Here is a 24,317-nt window from a genome sequence, read left to right on the forward strand (position 1 = left end):
TCACACAGACCAGCACTCGCCATATGCTTTAGTGCCGTCCTATTTCGCACATTATTTGGGTTCATGCCTTAAGACTCTTATTGAGCATGAGCATTGAGGAGCGCACTAGGACGTTCAAGTCTTACGCTAGGTGGGGTTTGAGAAAGTAGGGTCCCTCATCTGACTGCCTAAGCTCCTCCTCATGACCTATAACCTTGGATAAGCTCTTACTCAGTTGCTACAACATAGGTCCAACACTACTTGTGTTTGGAGCATTAACTAAGACAATGCTCACAAAGCACTCAGTGCCCTACAGGGCACATGTGCACTCTAGGCAAGACTTCTTCTGTGTAATCTGGCCAAAAGAATAGACATATGCAATTTATTTACATTGTTATAAAAAACAATAACAAAATCTTTAGGTTTAGGTTGTAAATGAATCTAGTTTTCAGTTAACTCAGTTGAGGTTAAAATTCGTTTTCTGGGGCCAAAATGTATGGAGCGTTTGTTTTCACATATGTACTTAATAGGTTTTCAAAGAAAAAAAAAAATAAGAGTACAGATGACATTTGAACTATGATGGATTTAAATCTCATAAAGCCATCTATGTTCAGCATACCTTAACTCAAAAGTGCATTTGGTTCCCTGACTAACAAGCACCCACCGGTAGCAGCACACCCTCATTTGTGGCTTTTCCTCCTGAACACATTACTGGCTCTAGGTTGTAGTTCATTACTATTTCTGAGCACTGAGATGGTAATTAATGTACATTATAACTACCACACTCAAAATTAAAAATTCAAATTTAAGTTGAGGTTTTGAGGAATATAAATTGTTTCAACTCCACTGTAAAATGAAAAGTGGTAGTAGGTAGAGCCATCATATGGCCTGACTATATGTTATGAGTAGATATACCTCTATATTCTTATTTCCACTCTTCCCAAAGTCTATAATAAATGTGTATACGATGGCTAATGCTCAAAAACCAGCACTTTAGAAAGAACCAGGCCTCAGAAATAAATACATGTGAGCCTATACATTTATTTATTCATTCTTATGATATACAGACTTAGTCAGTGGTGGTGCACACCTGTAATCCCAGCACTCTGGGAGGCGGAGAGAGGCGGATTTCTGAGTTAGAGGCCAGACTGGTCTACAGAGTGAGTTCCAGGACAGCGAGGACTACATAGAGAAACCCTGTCTCGAAAAACCAAAAAAAAAAAAAAAAAAAAAAAAAAAGATGATATGATACACAGACTTAAGCATACACACACACACACACACACACAATAAACCCAGAGTCACTATCACAAAGGACTCTACAATAGTTTAATAGTTTAATAGTAGTTTTTTTAAATGAACATGTTTTTTTTAAAAGTCACAACTGGCTTAGACTTAAGAGTATTCTCAAAAGTATTGAGTAGCAGAGATTTTTTTTTTCCTAGAAAAGTTGATTTTGATGTTCCTGAGACATTTTGTGTTGAAGTCTGCACTCCTAAAAGAGAACATGTGCAAGGTTTTATTTCACAAAAGTAGGGGGAACTCATGAATGGTCTGCAAACCACTACAGTAAACACAGAAATTAAACTCAAACATTCAGAAATCTTAAAATCCATTCAACAGTAACTTTACAAAGATTGAATCTAATAAAATGTTAGAGTTTATGTTTTTGTGCATCACCCTTTTTCCATTTTATTATCTTGTAATTCATTTTTATTGCATTTACAGAAAGTCGGTATGTAATAGGTTAAAGTTCAAAAGCATTAAAAAAAAAAAAACCAAAAAACTGAAACTGACTATTGATACTGTAGATAACCTGCTTCCTGTGGGAATCTGCCAAAACAGACAGCCCACAGCCCAGAGGAGTGCAGAATTTGTTGTTTTTACCCTGATGTCTACAATACCCATAAAGAAAAAGTCTGTCATCTCACAGGAAAAGCAATTTATCATCTTTAATGTGAACACAATTTACCTCAGTCAGGATAGCTAAAAATCAATTCTTTGCTAAAAGATAAATTCAAAAGTTTAGGTAAAACCATAAAAGGAGTCCCATTGTGGTCGTAATAAGAGCACTGGTAAACATCAGATGATTCCAGTGCCAACAGCCCTATGGCCATTATCAAGTCACTAGATTGGGGTTAGTTTTCACTTTAATTAATCTAATAAATTGGTTGCTTGGCTTTGGAAGGCATTTTTTAAATGTTACTGCACACCTCAGGGCTGTAAGTCTCTTCTGTCCCATCTTGATTCCATTAACTCATGCCCATAGTGACACTTTATGTCTGCATCCACATATGCCACGATAATGTGGTCAATTTGTGTTTTATCAACTGAATTAAAATATAGAAATTTTACAGAATGGAAAATTTAAAAATTAGAACAATTTCTTAAAATAGGCTGTATCTTCAATTTTTAAAAAGTATGTAGGAATATAGCTTCTAGATTTGCTTATCTAAAAAGGCTAAGAGTCTAGATGCTAAACACAGGAAATGCTAATCTAATTATATGAGCGTATTTACCATTTAAATCCTAGGTACAGTATTAACTTAGTGTTAAGCATAGTAGGTAGACATGCTAAGTAGTGCTGGCTCTCTAAAGGATGTTCAGATCCGGATCACAGAAAATTCAAAGCAGTACTACATGTAAAGACACCAGACTGGTGCCCTGGATTAAATGCAACCAGATTCATCAAATCTAGCCCCACCCTACCTCTTCTACAAGAACTGTAACTTTTCTAAATTGGTCTCCCAGTGTAAAACTCCAGGCAGGTACTCCAACACGAAATTAGGAACTCCAAGTTTCTCTTGGAAACTAAGTGAGCATTTTTTTCAAATCCCTGAAATCACAGACCATGCTTGAACACATGAAAAGAGCAAAAAGCTTCATATACCTCTTGGGGGGCTCATTTGATTTGCCTTAGATATGGGCCACTTAAAACTTTCTTGTTTTCATTTTAAGTTCCTCTTGCTTTAACAAAACGTAGTATGCCTATAAAAGACTCCACTCCAAGTTCAGAACCAGTAAGTGTTGCAGACAAGGAATGTATCACAGACTGATTCTGATGTGATGTCTTTGACTGCCACCCTCCACTGAGACCAGAGCCCTGTGTTTCAACTCCAGGGATGCTGGGGCAGAGGAGGAGGTAGTGCTCCAAGGGCGTGCCTGACAGTTTCATGATGAAGAGAAATGTGTGAGGGGGTTGGGTCCCAGCCTGAAATCACAGCAGTGAAAATATGGAGGCAGAGGTAGGAGCATGACAAGGGTGAAGCCTTATAATAAGAAAAGATAAAATGAGGAGGAGGGGGAGGGGAGAAGAAAAGAGGGAGGAGGGGAGGATGAGGATGAGGATGGAAAGAGGGAGGGGTGAGGAAGGACAAGGTATAATAGGCAAGAGAAGTCTATTGAAAATGCACCCTAGTAAAGCATCAGGGAAGGCACCGGCTTAAGGCAAGGGTGACTAGATAAATGAACACCGAGAACCACCAGCAGCTCTTGCATCCCTACCCTGACTCCCCATGAAATGCTAACGAATGGTGAACAAACAAAAACTTAGCAAATACTTTGGAATTTAGAAACAAAGTGTCACTAAGCCAAATGCTAAAAAATATCTTCACCAATACACTCATGGAACTACCTAAGGAAATCCAGCTACATCACACAGGATACCTTTTGCTGAACATCCAGAGAGCCCTCTTCCTTGTTTTGGTAAGAAGAACCCTTTCCTAAAACAGTCTAGATTATTTCATGACTTGGATTCCAGCATTCCTATTTATGAACACATTAAAGCTCACCATTCCTTGGCATATAGTAAAGACAAAAGAAAGAGGCAAAAGGAGGCATAGCTACCAACAGTATCCCAGAGAAAAAGTTTCATGCTGCATTTATGCTATGGAAAGTAGGTGCATCTACATATTGTGATAGACACCACCCAACCCTCACCCCACCTCACACCTTTATCTGCCCAACACGTCTGTATCTGCTCAGACTTTCCATATTACACATTATACTGCTCTTTCTATCTGGCTATATATAATTAAGTAATGTCTCCCTCCCTGGGCTCTAATTCTCTGAACCTCTCACTCAAGTGAAGTTTTGTAACCCAGCACGTCTGAGCACCTGGTACATGATATATACTCAAGAGATGATGTAGGGATCAAGCAAGCTTCAAAAAAAATGCAGCATTTAGAAAAAGATATAGTCGTATTTCAGATCCACGTTTTTGATCCTCAGTTTGATGACAGGAGTTCAGTACTGAAGAGGTTTGAAAGCACCACTCTGGAGAGCGGAACAGAAAATGATGAGCAGGATATATCTTATCCTGAAATTGCCACAGTTTATATTAAATGACAGAAAGGTGTAGGCAAGAACGGAGTGTGGTACGGCTCAGAAGACAGCATCATCTTCTGCCATTCCTCCACGTTCTCCAGCAGGTTTGGGTCACTCCGACTCTATGTCAACGTCTCTTCCAGTCTATAGAAACTAACCTTGTCAGCACATACTCTGCTGCGAGCTGTCTTGAACACTCACATGGCAAGTACATCTAAAAGAGCCTTTTCAAGAGCAGGTCATTTTAGGATCACACACGGTTATTGTCTTTAGGGAAGGCATTTCTGTCATAAATTGTTATCTGGCCCTCTGGTAGGCAACATTTATAGCATCAAGTACATGATGCTGCTGGGCCAGGAGACACACAAACACCTCATGGATAGTGAAGGGCTGGGATGGGGGGGGGGGGGCAGTGGAGAGAGCTCCTTAGCCACATAGGAAGTTAATGAAACACATACACTTCTGTCAAATGATAAATGGTTAAAGCTAAGACTTCACCAGAAGAGCGAAAAAGGGGACTGATGCTCTGTGGATGGTGTACACATACAGAGACTACCTTGCTGGCAGCAGCTGACACAGGAAGGACGCCACTTTAATGTAGAGATTTGTATTTAAGGCTCAAGGGTGGTACTTTCATTTCATATACCTAATTTAATGATACAAAGTCAAAGAATAAAAACAAGTGCTTTAAAGTGGAAATGGAAAGGAAAGAAAAGCTTTGAAAAGAAAGTATAATTTCATTGTGGAGCACTTTGGGAACTATAGATGTAGTCCAGGCTAAAAGCAGGGGGCAACGAGTATTCTATTAAGCTATTATTATAAAACTAGCTATTAGCACAAGCACACACCTCTATAAACCCTGGAAACAGAAGGTGCATACAAGGAAAGATGCAGGTGAACATGAGGACTCATAAGCGCCACCTAAGCCACCAGCAGTGAGTGAGCCATCCATGCTGCCCCTGTTAACAGTTGGAGCAAGTTTTAATTCAGTTACCTCCTTATGTACAACTATAGAGACCCAGAAGGGACCTAAGAAAAAAGGAGGCAGAATCAGTGTCAAGTTAATGCCAAGAGCACATAAGAAAACTTGAAACCAAGAGAGTATATGTATCTGGACAAGGCGAACAGCAAAAACCAAGCAGCACTGCTGAACGAGCACACAGCCGAAAAAGTCTGAGTGAGAACTAGACCTAAATAAACTACACACCACAGAGTGCCACAGCATGCGAATCCTGCGTGTAAATATATGTATGGCAACTGAATATAGACAGCAGGTAACAACTCCAAAAGGTTTTGGAGATAGAATGAAGTCCAGGCTTTGCTCAGAATGAACCTAAGTGCATTAAAAATTTAAATATTAAAAACTATAAAATAAAATGCTTTTCTTTAAAATCATAAAATAAAGCTTCTAAATATAATACAAAAATCTAAAAGCCATGAAATGAAATTGTAGTAAATCTAACTCTTGAGAGGACTGCAGGGGGAGGGGGCTTGGGGGTTGGAGAGGACTTGGGAGGGAGGCACATGGGCTGCTCCTCCATTAGCACACACATGACACCTCACAATACTTTTCTGGGTGATACATGAAAATAATACACAGACATGCAGCCAAAATACCCATATACAGAAAATATAAAATTAAATGAAGAAAAGAAATCTAAACAAAAACCTCCTGCAGGGATGGAGAGGTACCGCAGTGGCTGAGTGCTTCCTTACAACCCTGTGTGTGAAGCATCCAGGGAAACTTGAAGCAGGTGTCATAGGATTATAGGCTCAAACAGGCTATAAACAAGCAGAATTCACCTAGGAGAGACTAAGGAATCAGAACCTTGAGGTATTGAACAAGGTGGAAACCTGACTGGAACCAGAGTTTTCAAGGAAACATGAAGGAATGTGCTGGCATGAGGCCAGCCTTCAAATGTAACACATTAAGGTGAAACAACACATTACTAAAGAATGAATGGGTCATTTGATAAAAAGTATTGGAATCAAATGAAAAGATAGCGTACCAAAACAAAGGGTACAACAATGAAAGCAATCCTTAGAGGAACATTTAAACTAAAAATAGATAGATTACAGGTAAATAGCAATGTAGCTAGGCCCTCAGAAAAACAACAGCAAGCCAGATCACAATGAGTACACAAAAAAGAAATAAATAGGTGGAATTGATAAAATGAGAAAGAAAGAAATAATACAAAAATTCAAAAGAAAAGGTTGATTCTTTGAAAAAATAAACATAAACAAAACCTTAGCTAAACTATTGAGAGAAAGAAGAGATAGAGAAAAAATATATAGAGTTTTAAAAAGAGGTTTACAAGTGATACCAAAGAAGCTGGTATTAGGAATTCGTATTAAAATTGGGAAATACCTTAAAAATTTATGATCCACTATATTCAACAAACTAAGAAAATGTATGTCTATGGCTTACCAAAAAAGTAAATCAAGATGTGATGAACAATTTTAAAAGACCTATAAAACAAGTAATGTGATCACTTCAGAAGTAGCCACACACATATACACATATGTATGCAAACACACATACAGGCACACATGCATCACTAAAATGTCTAGGCCCTAATTCACTACTCAGTTTTTCAGGCATTTAGAGAAATGATTCTTGTGGGAGACCAAACTCTTGGAAACCAGACCCTCAACAGCTCTCACCTTGAGAGTTTGACCTTGCAGTTTACAGCAGAACCACGCCCTTCTTCACATAAGGCTGATCAACTGGTTCTCATCCTGGCGGAACACCTGGGGTTGTCTAGGTGGAACCGGCATTCCAGAAAAGCTGCTGGATGCTACAGCCAGCATCCGCCCTGGATGACCTTTCTTCCTTCTGTGCTTTTAGCATCCCCCTCAGCCCCTCCCAACTTCCTCTTACAGAGTGTTCAAAACCAGGCGTTTTGCTTTTCATTAAAGAGGCTTTGACAAGACACCCCTTTTTGCTTCGCCTCGCTCTGTTTTTCCTGCCCGTTTCTCTCTTTCAGGCTTGGGTTCCCCTCGGCTCCCCAAATAACTAGGTCCTGCGGGACAGGACAGATTCTCAAACAATTCTGTAGAGATCTTCTGAAAAGACTTTATCACCACAGTGAAAGCATGGCACAATTCATGGTGCCACCTAGTTTTTATAACAATAATTCTTTGAAACTTTCATAGAGTTATACATTGTTTAGGAAATATACACACTCATCATCACTGGCTTCCTCCAGCATCCCCTAGATCCTCCTATAATTTAACTTCCAGATCCATGTGCTTTTCCAATTCTTATTAACAACCTTCTTAGTTCACTTGGTGCTGCCTGTGGGAAGCCACTTTATCAATGACTCTGGCAGGAAAATTTTAGTCCTGGTAAACAACTCTGGCGCATGCGCGGTATGACCACACAGTGACTCAGCACTGGTATGCTAATGAGGTGAACCTTAGTTCTCCTATCACAATGCGACACGCCCCTAAGCGAGGGCTGCTGGGCTATATAAGGGTGCAAAAGACATGCTTGGGGCCCCTTGTTGGAGAAGAAAAGCAAGGTCCTGAATAAAGCGCTGCAGAGAAGAACCTGGTCCTGTCGCGCCTTTCCTTGCAGGACAAGGTTGGGCACGACAGCTGCCCATATGCACATGGGTATGAACCATCTGCTATTTTGAGAAAGATGTCAAAAATACACAACAGAGAGAAGACAACCTACTCAACAATGGCCCTCAGGAAAAAGAATACCTACATGTAGAAGAATGAAACTGGCTCCTTCTAATTCACTCTGCACAAACACAAACTCTAAAACTGTTTTAGAGAAAAATTCTGAAAAATACTTAAAGGTACAGGCATAGACAAAACAAGACAAGGCAAGGACTTTCTAATCAGAACTCCAGCTAATCAAGAAATAATGAAAACAATAAATAAATGGAATCCTGTGACATGAAAAGGTTCTAATCACCAAAAGGAAAACTTAAAAAAGACAGCCTATAAAATGGAGAAAACGTTAGCCAGCTATGGATCCAACACAGGACTGATATCTAGAACATACAAACCAAAAATTTAAACAAAAAAACAGATAATGAGCCAATAAAATTAAGAGATAGGTCCCAAAATAATACAAAAGCCCAACAATTATATATATATATATATATATATATATATATATATATATATATATATATATATATATATATATATATAAGTTCAATATCACTGCCAGCAGAGAAATGCAAACTAAACCTACAAGGAGATTTCACTCGTCCCAGTCAAGGCATTCAAAACAACAAGGAGCAGCAATGCTGATGAAGACAAGCACTAGGGCATTCCTCACAGTGCTGACGGGACTGCGCCCATCCAACCACTACAGAAGTCAGTTCCTTCAGCATATGACCTGTTATCCTATTCTTAAGCATTTACTTCACAGATACTTGCATATAATTTTTTCTGCAGAACTACTGACAATAGATAGGCTGTGGAATAAGCCTGCATGCCTAACAACTAAGAAATGAGTTAAAAAATCAGTGGTGTATATATACACAATCGATTTTTTTTTCAGATAGAAAGAATGAATTTATGGGTGGTTTTTTGCATATAAATTGAGGAAATAGGATAATCATTTTAAATCACATTCAGAAAGATAAATATTAACTTCTCTCAAAAAATCCCCAAGATTTTATGCAAATACAATCGGTGTGTGTGTGTGTGTGTGTGTGTGTGTGTGTGTGTGTGTACATATGGAAACAAAGGAAGTAACAGGACTAGGTTGGAGCTAGAAACAGGAGACGTGGAGTGGAAGGAAATAATATATAATATATACTTATATGAAGGTTAAAATCCAAATAACATTTTTTAAATCTTTAAAGAAATTATATTCTAAGAAAGGAGAGTGATCAAAAATAAAACAGTAAAATATGAAATGTATAGGAACAGGTAGTTCATTTAAAAAGAAAACATAATTAATATCACTATAAATAAAAGGTTCTCTCAATGTCATATGAATATAAATTTATTTCTAACATATCACTCCAGCCAAATTTTATACTTTGGCAACACTGTTGAGAGACTATAAAAAAATACAAAATATAAGAAAGGAATATGGTGATATCTCTTATAATTAGATGACTGTATCACTGACTCAGCAGGACCTGTTCTACAAGTCGTTAACTTTCAGGAAGAAATCTGGAAAACTTTCAAATTTAAGTTATTCACTTAGTTACACCTTACAAAACTGGTATAATTCCAACAATTAAGAAATTTTGCCAGGAGTGATGCTTACTTTTAATCCTAGAACTTGAATGGCAGAAGCAAGCAATTCCTATAAATTTGAGGCCAGGCTAATCCATAAAATGAATTCCATACCAGTCAGGGCTTGCAACAAACATAAATTGCACTAGATGGGAATTAACAAGAAGCCCACAACTGAAGAACATGAGGAGAATGAGAGACTTTGGACTTATCAGCCCTACATGGGCTGGCTGTCTATACACACCTCCCCCCTCAGAGTTCAGGGGTTATGTGGAAAGGGGAAACAAAAAGATTTTAAGAACCAGAGGTGATAGTTGAATTCAAGGAACCAATGTTTCCCAGACAGTACAGGGCAGATATGAACTCACAGACACGGTGATAGCATGTACGAGACTTGTACAAGCTCAATCCTGACAAAACACCAGCATGGAGAAGAGGTGGGAAACATGAAGTCCCACCTCAGCTAGGTAGCTTTGGGCAACTGACTGCTGGGTGAAAGTCAGCTTTCTTCCATGGAACTTGTATATCTACCACGGTACAGGACAGGCCCCATGCCTAAGAATAGTTACCCTAAACAAACTGAAATCCATGCTTCTGTTGGTAAAATTGGATAGATGAGGGGAGAGAAAGAAAGAGGGAAGGGAAAGGAGGGAAGAAGAGACAGAGGGGGAAACAGAATGCAAATGAACATGAGTTGAGTGGGTAAGGAGACAGGGGAGGGCTTTGAAAGAACAGAGGGAGACAAATGAATATCATCAAAATTTCATGGTATTATCTTTAAAAGCACTATTTAAAAAAAATTTAAGGGTAATCTCTATCTAGTCACATATCCACCTAATGATACACTGCGCAAAATGTTAATGAAGAAAAGAAAATCTCTAAGGAGAACTAGGATTCTACTTCCAGGAGAACAACAATATTTTGAACAGATGTACCAAGTATAAGATAAAAATGCACATTCATATTTGCTTTCTAAATGCATATTTATATTCTTGTTTTCCAAAAGGAAACTGAGAAGATAATGAAGTGACAACGAAATGTATCTATTCATATAGTACATTGCAGTGCTCAATTTTAGAATTTAAATTACATAATCAAATATATAATATATAAAACTATATAGAGATTAAATTTGATGCATAAATTAAGAAGTATGTATATATAATAGTCTGAATATAAATGTTCCCCACAAGCTCATAGGTTGAAGACTTACTAAATTAATCTGGGAGGTCCCAGGAACTTCAGGAGATAGAGCCAAGCACTGGCGCTCTGCTCTCAGGGACATATCCTGCCCTGGCCCCATTCTCTCTTTATGGGGATCGTTGATGGCCATGAGGTTGAACAGCATTTTCTGCTACCCATTTCCACTATGATGATAGTCTGCTCTCAAGTCTATATAAATATCAACTAAGACTATGAAACAAAATAAGATGTTATGAATTTCTCTACTTTTAAAACTGTTTCTCTCAGGTATATGTCAAAGAAATGAAAAATCTGGCTAATACAGCCATGCTGTGTGTGTGTGTATGTGTGTGTGTGTGTGTATGTGTGTGTGTGTGTGTGTTTGCACACATGTGGATGGTATTTACATACATATAGCATACAGTCTAAGTCAAGAGGAAAGTTGTATAAATAAATGTGCCTTTTATCCTTACCTTCATAAATGACCACCACAATCTTCACTCCTAAGCCCACTAAAAAATAACCTCATCATTCTCTAGCCTATTTAATGCTGTTTTCAAAAGAGCATCACCAGTACTAATGATGCAGCTACTGAATGAGGTTTACAGCATCTTTGTAGAGCTTCTATCCTTAGACTGCTTATCTTTGGAAAGATTTGTGGCCAAGAAAAGAAGTGAATGGAATAAATGAAACTATCAATGGCATTAGGAATCTAGATGCCCAGATTCAAGGAAAAGATTGTAATTATGAAGTCAAACTAAGCATAAACACTGAATTTAGTGGTCCAGAAGCAGTACCATCCCAGAAGCCTGAGACCTGGAATTCAGAGGCTTGCTTCTGTCCACATTCCTCAGGGTGGGAGCCAGAACTTGCTGAAAAGACTGATTCCAATATTTGCTTAGAATACCTGCTCTGACGGACAGTAAGAACTTTTAAAAACTAATAAATGTGTGCAAAGGCAAAGGATGAAAAACAGCCACTGAGTGGTTCTTAGAATTTGTACATCAAAAAAGAATAATCATGAAATTGAGTGAAAAACTAAAAATCTTAGAAATTTCATGAAACTGTGATAAAAGCCAAAAACAAAAACCCAAAAGCCAATGAGAAGGTAAAATATCCCTTATTTGAAGTAGTTATAAAACCAGCTTCTTACTTTAATTATTATAAATGGCAGAAGTAAGTATTTATCTGTCTTTTCACTGGATTAAAATGTGACCTAGAGACAACTTTAGAAAACACAGCCAGCCAATCTAAAAGGATGAAATCATTCTAGAACTGCCGATGAAATCGCTGACCAGGAATTAGCAACTGTCTTCAAAACCAAGAATTACAGGAGCTAACCTGCATACAGTCCAAGAGTTTACAGGAGCTAACCTGCACACAGTCCAAGAGTTACAGGAGCTAACCTGCACACAGTCCAAGAGTTACAGGAGCTAACCTGCACACAGTCCAAGACTTACAGGAGCTAACCTGCACACAGTCCAAGAGTTACAGGAGCTAATCTGCACACAGTCCAAGAGTTACAGGCGCTAACCTGCACACAGTCCAAGACTTACAGGAGCTAACCTGCACACAGTCCAAGAGTTTACAGGAACTAACCTGCACACAGTCCAAGAGTTACAGGAGCTAGCCTGCACACAGTCCAAGAGTTTACAAGAGCTAACCTGCACACAGTCCAAGAGTTACAGGAGCTAACCTGCACACAGTCCAAGAGTTACAGGAGCTAACCTGCACACAGTCCAAGAGTTTACAGGAGCTAACCTGCACACAGTCCAAGAGTTTACAGGAGCTAACCTGCACACAGTCCAAGAGTTTACAGGAGCTAACCTGCACACAGTCCAAGAGTTTACAGGAGCTAACCTGCACACAGTCCAAGACTTACAGGAGCTAACCTGCACACAGTCCAAGAGTTTACAGGAGCTAACCTGCACACAGTCCAAGAGTTACAGGAGCTAACCTGCACATAGTCCAAGACTTACAGGAGCTAACCTGCACACAGTCCAAGAGTTTACAGGAGCTAACCTGCACACAGTCCAAGAGTTACAGGAGCTAACCTGCACACAGTCCAAGAGTTACAGGAGCTAACCTGCACACAGTCCAAGAGTTTACAGGAGCTAACCTGCACACAGTCCAAGAGTTTACAGGAGCTAACCTGCACACAGTCCAAGAGTTTACAGAGCTAACCTGCACACAGTCCAAGAGTTACAGGAGCTAACCTGCACACAGTCCTTAATTCGCCCGCCCTGCCATCCTACCCGCTTGGCGCGGAGTAGCTGGGCTTGGCAGTGCAGGCCTACAATTCCAGCTCTTCTGGGGTTGAGGGATGAGCATCACAACTTTAAAGACACCCATAGAAAAAGACTATTTAAAATAAGGCCTTATACATAATAAAACCAGGAGAACATTAAAAAATAAGAAATAAAACAAAGTAGCAGAGGGCTAAATTAAGGAGAGGAAATCATAACATGTATCTGTTTAGAGCAGAACAAACCATTTAATCTAAATGCATCTGCCAATACAAAGAGAAAACTAGTGTCAGTTGCCACAGGACGTGTCCTCAGTTATTCCTCAAATCACTCATGATATCCTGTTTTATAGGATATTTCTTGCAATGTCCTTCATTAAAGGTTAGTACAATTTTTTTTCTCAAAACTTATTCAACGAAGTATTCCTAGTGGGAGTTAAAGGAGCTAGTCTAGATATGACTCTGAAGGTCTGAGGCCTCAAGAGTTTCTGGGAATCAACTATTCAAGCCTACATTTTGCTCATGAAAGTAAAGAGCAGAATCACATCCATATGAGGGACTAATTTGGAACACAGCTTTTTACTACTTCAATTCTAAAATTCAACATAACAATGATGCCTCTGCAGTAAATTAATTTTCTCTCTTTGAACAATAACCACAAAAAAAAAAATCTGTCAGAAAAAGCTTTCTATGCCTTCACGCAAAAATAACCACAGGACTGCTTTTCTACTTCCAATTAAGAGTCATATACATTAACCACATGCATGTAAAAACAAGGAAGTATACATACAAATTTTTATTTTTAGAACATATACACCTAGGCGCATTCTTAATCATCATGATCTTGGACAAAGGTAGATCATCCTAAGTTACAAAAGGGAAACAGACATCAAGACATCAGGCTGTTACACTTTAACAGCTAAAGTGTAAGTAACTAGTCCGAGTTAGCTAACTAACAAGCAACAGTAGATTTGGAATGGAAGGTGACCAATGCAACTTCAGCCTTTATCAAACCACAAGCCCATACTCTGCCTCTCAGAGGACACACTCCCCACCTAAACCACAGCTCCTGCTCCCTGTTTTTTGGCCACTTTCTGACTAAAGGAATAACATGGAAACAGAGCCAAGGCTACCTGCCTCACTCAATGACCTCTGAATCCTGCAGAGTCCAGCCTCATCTAGGATAGTCATGCCCACTTCTGACAACTGGTTAAGGTTTTAGGAAGCAGAACTTCTTATCTAAAGTCTCAGGGATTCCAGAAGAGTCCACCCACACATCTGAACAAGTTACAAATCCTTTCCTTCCTCCTTTTCCAAAACTACCAACATACACAACCTACCTTCAGTTAAAGGAAGTTGAAGAAAATAATACTTATTTTGACACATGTTCTGGGAGATCTCTGGTCAAAGTCCACTTTGGAGAAGTGCAAAGAAAAAGGACAGTTCCGTGTGTGGAAGATGAAGGAATCAGGAAACTGTACCGTTAGCCACTTGCTTCTACCTGAGACATGCACCACACTGAGAAGTGACAGATTATAAACACCCTGCAAGGGAAGGATGTCACAGCACATTACCTTTCTCTGTGCTCTAACAAACTGCCCAACAAAAGCAATGCAAGGAAGGCAAGGAAGGGGCTTATGTGGCTTACACTGCTGGAACAGTCTACCAGGGTGGCAAGGTTAGAGACTCAAGAGCATGAGGCAGCTGTCTCCCTTATACCTTCAATCAGGAGGCAGAAAGCAATGAATGGCAGTATTCAGCTTGGCTTCTTTTTATGCAGTCTGGAACCTCACCCCATGGAATGGTGCTGTTCACATTTAGTGCAAGTCTTCCCACCAAAAAATGATACAATCTTGGATATCCTTCACAGACAAACTCAGAGGATTGTCTGCTGAATATTTCTAGATTTTATCATAACATTTGTCTTAAATAATCCTATAGAGTGTTGAATAGACAGTCAATATTAACCATTACAACATGCGATGTTGCAAAATTCCCATGAGCAACATCTGTGTCCCCAAATTATTCTTGGTACAGTTTAGCTAGTAATGAAATCTCAGATTGCTCTTAGAGGCTTTATGGGTATAGCTGCTGTGTCAGATATGTATCAGTAGGTGGCAGAGAGGAGAGAAAGTATGTCTACACTAAGTATTCTGACCTGTGATTAGTAGCCTGACATTCCATGACAAGAAGGGAGCTAGAGATGACTACAAGTCCAGCTACCCTGAGACAATAAACTACCAGTCCAACAGGTAGGCCTGGGCAAGCTCCCAGGGCAGGGGACAAGCTAGAGACTAGAAGAACCCCACCTGTGACTCTGTAACTGTAGACCCCAAGCAGGAGTGACCCTGAGATGACCACCAGATCAGCACTATGGGGCCCAGAGAGGGAGCTAGCCTGAGATGAATACCAGTCTGATGCCTTGAAATCCTGGGGAGGTGTGTGTATGTAAGAATGGGGGTCCAGACTAAGATCACCCCTGTCTGGAACCAGAATGCAGAGTAGGGGCATAGCACTCCGGAGACCACTCCCAAGACAACCCTAGACACTCAAAGGAGCAAGTAAGTGGTGGAGAAATCAAAGAAAAAGAGAAACAGAAGGATGTGGAAACAAGGCAAGCAGAACTAGAGACGTGAGGGTAGTGAAAGGTAGTCTGATGTGAGTAGCCAGTAATGCCGCCTAGGACTATGGTAAGATCCTGGCCTGGACTGCCACTTGGGGCCATGGCTGGTTTGGTGGCCCTGCAGCAGCAGAGGTCTATTACCACTGAAAGCCAGGTGGATACCCCTGGTCTGAGCTGCCATCTAGAAACATGTTGTTATCTGAGAGTTGTGTAGAACTGTCCCACTCCTCACCTGAGCACCATGGAAGAGCTGGCCCTGGGGGTGTTAGAGCAGAAGAACTGACCTCATCACTATCCAGCTGCAGTACTTGAGATCCCCAGGGATATGGGCATGGGAGAGCTCGCCCTACCATCTCCATAAGGTGGTGTGGACAGGAAAGACACACCCTTTTCCCTCCTTGACCCCTTCCCTCCTCATCCCATGCCACCCGCAGCAGGGCAAAGACCTGGCCCTGGAATCAGGAGAGCAGGAGAGCTGCCCCTGTCCCTCACACAGCTGCAGTACTTGGGAGAGTAGGCCCTGCACCTTACCTGGGCAGCATAGAAGAGCTGATCCTAGTGGCATGGGCCAATAACAACCCATCCCCCACAGGATCAGGGGCAAGAGAGAGCTGGCCCTGACTCTTGTCTGCCCTTCAGTGGCAATGGGGGGAGGGAGAGATGCTCCCCTCCCTGCCATAGCATGTAGGAGAACCAGCCTGAAAGTCACCAGAGTAAGAGGGGTATCCCTGTTCCTCACCTACTGCAGCACTCGAAAGAACAGGCCCTGCACCTTGCCTGGGCAGCAGGGTAGAGCTGGCCCTGTTTGGAGGGGGTGGCTCATTAGCCCGAGGGCACAAGAATAGGAGAGGAAGTATGCGCACTAGCTCCCAGGTCCACATCCGGGGCTGTGGGATGTGGCTGTGAACTGGCCCACCCTAACACCTACCCCACTGCTGAGTACATGAAGAAACTGGTCCTATAGATCCAGAACTACAGGAGATCCATGGCACAAGGTGAAAACAGGATACCTGAGAGGAGTCCCAGTGAGGTTCCAGTATTGACAGAGTAGCAGAAGCCAGAGGTCTCAAACCAAACCAATGACTGATGGTAATAAACAGTTGCAAAGAAAGAAGTGTGGACAACAGGATAGTCTCTAGGAAACACTGAGGCACACAACAGCTACCATAAGAGGTATGGGTTTTTGTTTTTGTTGTTGTTCTCTGTTGAAGGATAAGTTGCAAGGGTAGGATGGTAGGGTAGGGGAGATGAGTGGGATCAGGGCACACAACACGAAATTTACGAAGAACAATACAAAGTTTGGAAAAGAAAAATAAATTTCAATTGTTCGTGTTGCTAAATAAATCTACAAAAGACATTCTCAACTTTCCTAATGCTGTGACAGTTTTATATAGTTCCTTATGTACAGTGACCCCAGCCATAAAATTAATTTCATTTCTACTTCATAGCTGTATATTTGCTACTCTTATGAATCGTAATGTAAATACCTGTGTTTTCCAATGGTGTTAGGCAACCTCTGTGAAAGTATCTTTCAGCCTCCAAAGAGGCTGTGACCTACAGTTGAGAGCCACTGATCTACAAGCTCTTGTTTAATGTCAGCACAGGCCTTTGCCTATTTTCTAGGAAGGCGATGTTACAAAGTGTAAAGCAGTAGTGACTTAGCTCTTGCCTTATAAAGCCTTCATTTTCTACGTAAGTGTGGTTTATAATTCCAGAGTCGGTTCCTGAATGGGTCACACTGAACGCTGCTAGCTCTTATCTTGGGTACAGAATGAAATTTGATATGAAATAATATCGTGAACATGGAACCCTGAAGTTTCCTGCTCAATGTGTTTAGAGTAATAACAGTAAGGTTTCTCTGGCTAAGAAGTTTATCCCTACCATCCACAAGGACTTGCAATGGGCAATACAAGAACCAAGCAGGGGCAGCTCTGTGGCTTCACTTGCTTGCACACTAGCCGGAAATCGCAGCAGGAAAGATAGAAGCAAACCTCATTTATTCTTTCGGGATAAAGAAGAGCTCACCTGCACCACCCAACCAAAGCACAGCTGAAAATAAATCACAATGGGTGTTTTAAAGTGAGATAGTTTCCTACAGCTTCAGAAGACCCTTCTTCTTTAACTGATTCCACTACAACCCAGATTAAAACAGTGCAGTTTTCATGCCACTGAGGTGCTAGTGGCTCAAGATGAGTCAAAGGAAAAGGCAGATTCAGGTAAGCAACTGCCCAGACAAGCAAGTTCTGCAAAAGAAAAAATAAAATACCAACAACCAAGGAAATTCAGGAAATGCCTGCTCTGTATTAAAAAATCAAATCAAAACAAAATAAAAGACCAAAAAAACCTTGTAGCTGCAAGTGGTATGGTGGCAATGCCCTTTAATCCTAGCCCTCGGAAAAAGACGATGGCAGATCTCTGAATTAAAGTCTAATCTAGGTTAGTTGGTGAGGTCTAGGACAGTTGTGTTAGGATTCTAAGCTCCACCCACAGTTACCTGGGAACAGCCAGGTAGGCCTGGCCTACTGTAAAGGGGGCTGCTTGGCCAGCACCTCCTCTTGCATCTCTTATTCTCACACTCTCATCTTCTCCCGGGCCCCTCTTGGGCCCTCCTCCCCTCCCCTCTCTTTCCACGTGGTCATGGCTGGCCTCTGCTTCTCTACTCTCTACTCTCTCCCTCTCTCTGAATTTCTCTGCCTCTACTACCCCCTTAACTCCCTTCTCCATGCCCTGAATAAACTCCATTCTATACTATACTGGCGTTTGTCTGGTTCCTCAGGGGGAAAGGCCGGCTGAGGTGCCCCCTTCCACCACACCATAGAACATATTCTCACACCTCTTTCTCTTTTTATGATCATAACAGTCAGGAATTTGTAGAGAGCCTGTCTCAAAATAAACAGATGGATGGATGGACGGACAGGCGGATGGAGAGATAGATAATAAGTAATGCTAAATTAGAAAAAAATGTTCTCCTTTCACAACTCATGTTCTCTTTACCTAGGCAAATGCTTGCTCAAGGATGGGCATGAACAGAGGCAATTATAAAGAAACCACACTTTAAAGTCTAAACAGAAAGCTTCTGCAACCCATATCTTTGTGGCATTTCTGATATCAATCTTTGATTAATAGTCTGCTGCTCATGTGTAGCATAAGCTTCACCTTTTTCTGAAAAAACTTGACATTCATGAATAAATGTGGCTTAATATTCTAAAAATGGTATGCAATTTTTTAAAACATGAGGCTTAGCAAAATGCCAAGTTCTAACCAAGATTAGATTGTAAAAGTAGCTTAAGCTACACTGAATGAAAAGCAAAGGGAAGGAAGGGAAGGAATGCCTGCGTAGATGCCTGCACATGCACAGTGCACACATATACACACCCACCACACTCTCCGATAGCCAACCCGAATGAAAGCCAAAAAGATTAATGAGATGATCTCTAGAAAATGCTTTGAACTCTTTGGAAGAAAGGTGCTATATAAATGGAAGGTATTAGTTTCCTTATTCTAAAGGGCAATTTTATTCACTCCAGGATGAAACATAATACAACTAATATCCAGTCTGCTTGCTTTCAACAACGAAAGTTAATCAATTCAGAAGTCTTCCTAGAACTTTCATCGAGCAAATACCTATTCCCTATTCACCAACCCTAATGCTGATATGATTATCATTTCTAAACTAGTGCCTGGAGTCATGATTTCTTGTCAAACTAATTTAATATAAATTTAATTACAGCTATACTGATATGTCTGACTTCTGAGACTTATGCCCTTAGCAACAGACACTCACCCTCAGATATTTACTCACATAAAGAAACAAGAAATCCATTCCTTGGTTTCAAAAGCTTATGACTACAGGAAGACAATACATGTATAAAACTAAACAACTTTACTTTTAGGTCACATCCAGCCAATCCTGTACCTGGGGAATGGTCAGGGCTTCCTACAAAATAATTTTTCAAAGACCCTGGGCCTTTCTTCATAAATTCCCCAACCATACTCAAAAATATAATTTTATTCAAGGGAATTCCACAGCAGAGGGAGAAGAGCAGACCTCAGACCCCAAGTGTGGGGAAGCCTCAGGGAAGTCATGCTGGGGCTTCCATCAGAGCCACAAAGGCAGCCTAGTGTTTGAATTTGTTTAAATGATGCTGCCACTTCAAATAAGCAACAAGACCCAGGCTTGTCTTTCACAATCTCCTATGCTAGTTCTCATCTGATTTTTGTTAGTCTACTACAGGCTCCGCAGTTTAAGACATGAGTACCAAGGGTCTTTCCTGTAAGTGTCAAAAACATTGCTGTTTTTACATCTTTCTTAGACTTCAATGTGGACTCAAAATATCTATATTTTAGTATCTACCTATTGTCTATGGAGTGAAACCTGTCAAAGGCATATATGTGTTTCAACTCTCACAAATGCCTAGTGTCTTAGTCAGGGGTTTCTATTCCTACACAAACATCATGACCAAGAAGCAAGTTGGGGAGGAAAGGGTTTATTCCACTTACACTTCCCCACAGCTGTTCATCACCAAAGGAAGTTAGGACAGGAACTCAAGCAGGTCAGGAAGCAGGAGCTGATACAGAGGCTATGGAGGGATGTTTCTTACTGGCTTGCTTTCCCTAGCTTGCTCAGCCTGCTCTCTTATAGAACCCGATAATACCAGCCCAGAGGTTGTACCACCCACAAGGGGCCCTCCCCTCTTGATCACTAATTGAGAAAATGCCCCACAGCTGGATCTCATGGAGGCACCTCCCCAACTGAAGCTCCTTTCTCTGTGATAACTCCAGCCTGTGTCAAGTTGGCACACAAAACTAGCCAGTACACCTAACTTAAAGGAATTATAGAACATAAAAATTTGGGAAAAAAATAATACTGGGGAAAGAAAAAGTAAATTACATTAAAAGGAAATTTCAAGTTGTTTTACTCTGAATCTGACAGTGAGACATGAACAACCAGTGCACACATATCATGGTAATCTGTCCTTAAGAAAATGCCTCAAAGAAGACAAGTAAATAAAGATTACACAAGGGTTAGTTCAAACTTACCAAGATTAGATTATTCTAAGATTTCTTCTCAGCTATAAGTTTAGGAGGAAATGGATCCTACTGTCTCAGCTTAGCAGAATCAGCATGATCCCACAAGCAACCAAGCTGCCATTCAAAGAGGAGCAGAAGCATCTGACAGGACACTGCCACACACCAGAGACAGCAAAGTGCAGAGGAGGAAGGAGACATGTCAAATGTGCTCAGGGTAGTAAAACCAAGAGTGGGCTGTATTCTTGCAATACAGTCTAGGTACAGCAACACTAAAACACAGCCTGCGGCAGGGGGAGGGGGCACTATTTAGAAATATAATACTACAATAAAGTAATCACTGATAGTGAAGTCCCAAAGCAAATCCAAACTTTATAGAAATTCATTCATATTTGCTTGCTCTTACCTCTGCAAATAATTATAAATGTATACAAAATCTATTCAGATTTCACTATTATGTATTAAAATCTGGGATGCTGCAAAAGTTTTATTCAAAGGAAAATTTATAACCTTAAACACTTAATTCCTTCACAAAATGACTAACATAAATAAAATGCTTTCATATAAAAATAAGAAAACAAGACACAAGCAGAAATTAAAGCTTCGAAATGAAACATAAATCCAAGATTTAAAGACATAAAGGTAGAATAAAAGAAAAATCCCATGATAAATTTAATGTAAGAGAGAAAATTAAAACTATATGAATTTGTAATAAGAATACACTTTAATGGTAACAAGGGATCATTTGTGCATAATTGACTAGTTTCCAACTTTATCGCTCTTCAAGTAAGTTAAAACAAAGAACTCAAGACTTCATAAAACCAATAACTCTACTTTTAAAAAATTGTCATTATCATCATCATTAATCATTATTTTAGTTCCACTTTTAAAACAAACAACTCAAGCTTCCAAAAACTAACAACGGATTCTTCTTCCTGCAAAAGGAAATCAATAATTAGGATATAAAATCATGTCATATCTCCTTAACGGAACCATTGTTCCTATCACTATACATTGGCAGGTTAAACAAGCACAACCAAATAGTGCCATTGAAGCCAATGTAAAGGTGGTTTATAATTCATGCATTTAAAAAGCAGGAGTGTCTGTGGCTGAAAACCACAAATACCTTGGAAGCACACTTAGGATACAGACAGCAGAATTCTGAATTACAGACCAAATTCTTGATGGAGTACTGATTAGCTGGTATCTTCCAATAGTTCCCAATTTAGCATCATTAATGCCCAATTCTAGTGACACAGTAACAAACAAAAAACTGTGATGTAAAGAAATAAAACTCCACAGAATTGTGCAGCATAGCCTAAAGAATTACAGAAAAGGCACAAAGCTTTAATAAGTTTTTTAAAATCACATCTCCAAATCAGTTTTCTTCAAACTAGAATTTGGTTAAGGACTGAGACAAACAGAGAATACAAACCACAGGATATCTTTTCTAGATCTCTGATTTCTACAGGTCAGTCATGTGAGAAGGCAGCTGCAATACCTCAGCAGCCTGGGCTTGCTTTCCTCTTCCTGCTGCTCTCCTACTGCTCCTCTTCTGAAAGGAACACACCCTAGTCTTCCCAGAGCATTCAAAGTGTCACTCAAAGAGAGTTCTAATATAGAACAAGCTAACCCTCCCTAACCAAACGACGCAACACGCATGTCTTTTCCTCTCTCACACAGACTTCAGAGTCAACCTGATGACAGCACCTGGGACTCTGACCTGTGTCAGGGGGCTCTGAATTTAGATACACCAAGTTCCCTGTAAGCACAGCACACAGAACCTGAGACATGCTGCAGACAGACTTCACTCATGTTAAGCCAGCAAAGGCCCAGCAATGGTTACTCTTAGTTCTTAGTTCTTCTCATATAAGTAGTTTAGTATTAGAAAACAATAAATGTTTTCAACATAACACACACACATACACACACACATATATGCACACACAGAGAGGGAGGAATGAGGGAGGGAGAGAAGGAGGAGGAGGAGGGAGAAAGAGAGAGAGAGAGAGAGAGAGAGAGAGAGAACCTAAAGTCAAAGAAAATACAAATTTCTCCGTCCCTGGCCAGGAATGTACCTCCCATGCTACCATTCTCAGGACCTTGGCTTCAATAACCAATAACATCATGTGCATGAAGGTTCACACATGTGACCCCACCAATTGGGAGGCTAATTAGGGGGAGCAAAAGTTCTGGATCAATCTGAGGTAGTTACCAAGGCTCTTTATCAAAATAATAATAACTAATAATAATAATAAACAATAATTTAAATAGACCCTTAACATCCAATGAGACAGAAATGCAAACTATAGAAATCTACCAACTCTCTCTTTGCCCGTCTACTGTGAGAATGAAGACCATTCTCAGCAAACAGACTGTCGACATTCCAGAAAATGGCAGGGTTGGTTCAACTTATATAAATCAATAAATGTAATTTAGCATATAAATAGACTAAAGGACAGAAACTGCAGGAGATCTTTTGCATCACTCTGAAGGGGCGCACAGTCATTGTGAAGGGCCCCAGGGGAACCCTGCGGAGGGACTTCAATCACATCAATGTAGAGCTGAGTCTTCTTGGAAAGAAGAAGAAAAGGCTCTGGGTTGACAAATGGTGGGGTAACAGAAAGGAGCTGACCACTGTCAGAACCATCTGTAGTCATGTTCAGAACATGATCAAGGGGGTTACACTGGGCTTCCGTTACAAGATGAGGTCCGTGTATGCTCACTTCCCCATCAATGTCATCATTCTGGAGAATGGGTCTTTAGTTGAAATCCAAAATTTCATGGGTGAGAAATACATCCGCAGAGTTCGGACCCAGAAGGATGAGTTAATCCTTGACGGAAATGATATTGAACTTGTTTCAAATTCAGCCGCTCTTATTCAGCAAGCCACAACAGTTAAAAACAAGGATATCAGGAAGTTCTTGGATGGTATCTATGTGTCTGAGAAGGGAACTGTGCAGCAGGCTGACGAGTGAGGCCTCAGTTTCCAGCTCCAGAAACAAGATCCTGATCATGAATACAATTTGGGCTCTTTGAGGACAATAAAGGACTTATATATTTAAAAAAAAAAAAAAGAAAGAAATCTACCAACTAAAAAGCATGCAGTGACAGATGGATTCAATGCAGAATTCTACCAGATCTTAAAAAAAAAAAAAAAGACAATACCAATTATCCTCAACTTTTTCTGTAAAATAGGAAACTGAATATTTCCAAATTCTTTGTATGAAGCTAGTAGTACCATAAGAAGGCCAGACAGAGACCCAACAAAAGAAAAAGAAAAACCACAGGCCAAAAAGTTGATTAACATACACAAAAATGTTCTCAATAAAACACTTGCAAACTAAATTCAATAGAACATAAAAAAGATTATCTACTATGATCAAGTAGGCTTCATCCTAGAGATGCAGGGTTGGTTCAACTTATATAAATCAGTAAATGTAATTCACCATATAAATAGACTAAAGGACAGAAACTGCAGCATCTTGTGAGATACAGAAAAGACCTTTGACAAAGTCCAACACCCCTTCATAACCAAATGTCCTGAAAAAAATTAAGAATACATGGGACAGATCACGGCACAATAAAAACAATTTACAACAATCTAACCACATCATTTTAAACTGAGAGAGATGCAAAGAATTTCCATTAAATGAGATTAGAATGTCCACTCTCTCTATACTTGTTCAATATAATACTTGAAGCCTTGGCTAGAGCAGT

At 40.1% G+C, this 24,317-nt stretch overlaps 2 protein-coding genes and 1 pseudogene across 7 annotated transcripts in view; 2 read left to right on the top strand and 1 right to left on the bottom strand.

The window, feature by feature from the left end:
* Kif16b (kinesin family member 16B) overlaps positions 1 to 24,317 on the bottom strand; it is a 289,898-nt gene that overhangs the window by 164,382 nt on the left and 101,199 nt on the right. The gene's annotated exons all lie outside the window — the stretch shown is intronic.
* On the top strand, positions 15,007 to 15,126 carry LOC127686577 (uncharacterized; annotated as a pseudogene).
* On the top strand, positions 17,759 to 23,661 carry LOC127686431 (60S ribosomal protein L9-like). The gene is made up of 2 exons (XM_052184652.1): positions 17,759 to 17,785; positions 23,048 to 23,661. Exons 1-2 carry the CDS (start codon positions 17,759 to 17,761, stop codon positions 23,573 to 23,575), a joined length of 555 nt encoding a protein of 184 aa, XP_052040612.1. The 3' UTR covers positions 23,576 to 23,661.

The sequence above is a fragment of the Apodemus sylvaticus genome, chromosome 5, assembly GCF_947179515.1.
Source record: "Apodemus sylvaticus chromosome 5, mApoSyl1.1, whole genome shotgun sequence".
NCBI classification, from domain to species: Eukaryota; Metazoa; Chordata; class Mammalia; order Rodentia; family Muridae; genus Apodemus; species Apodemus sylvaticus.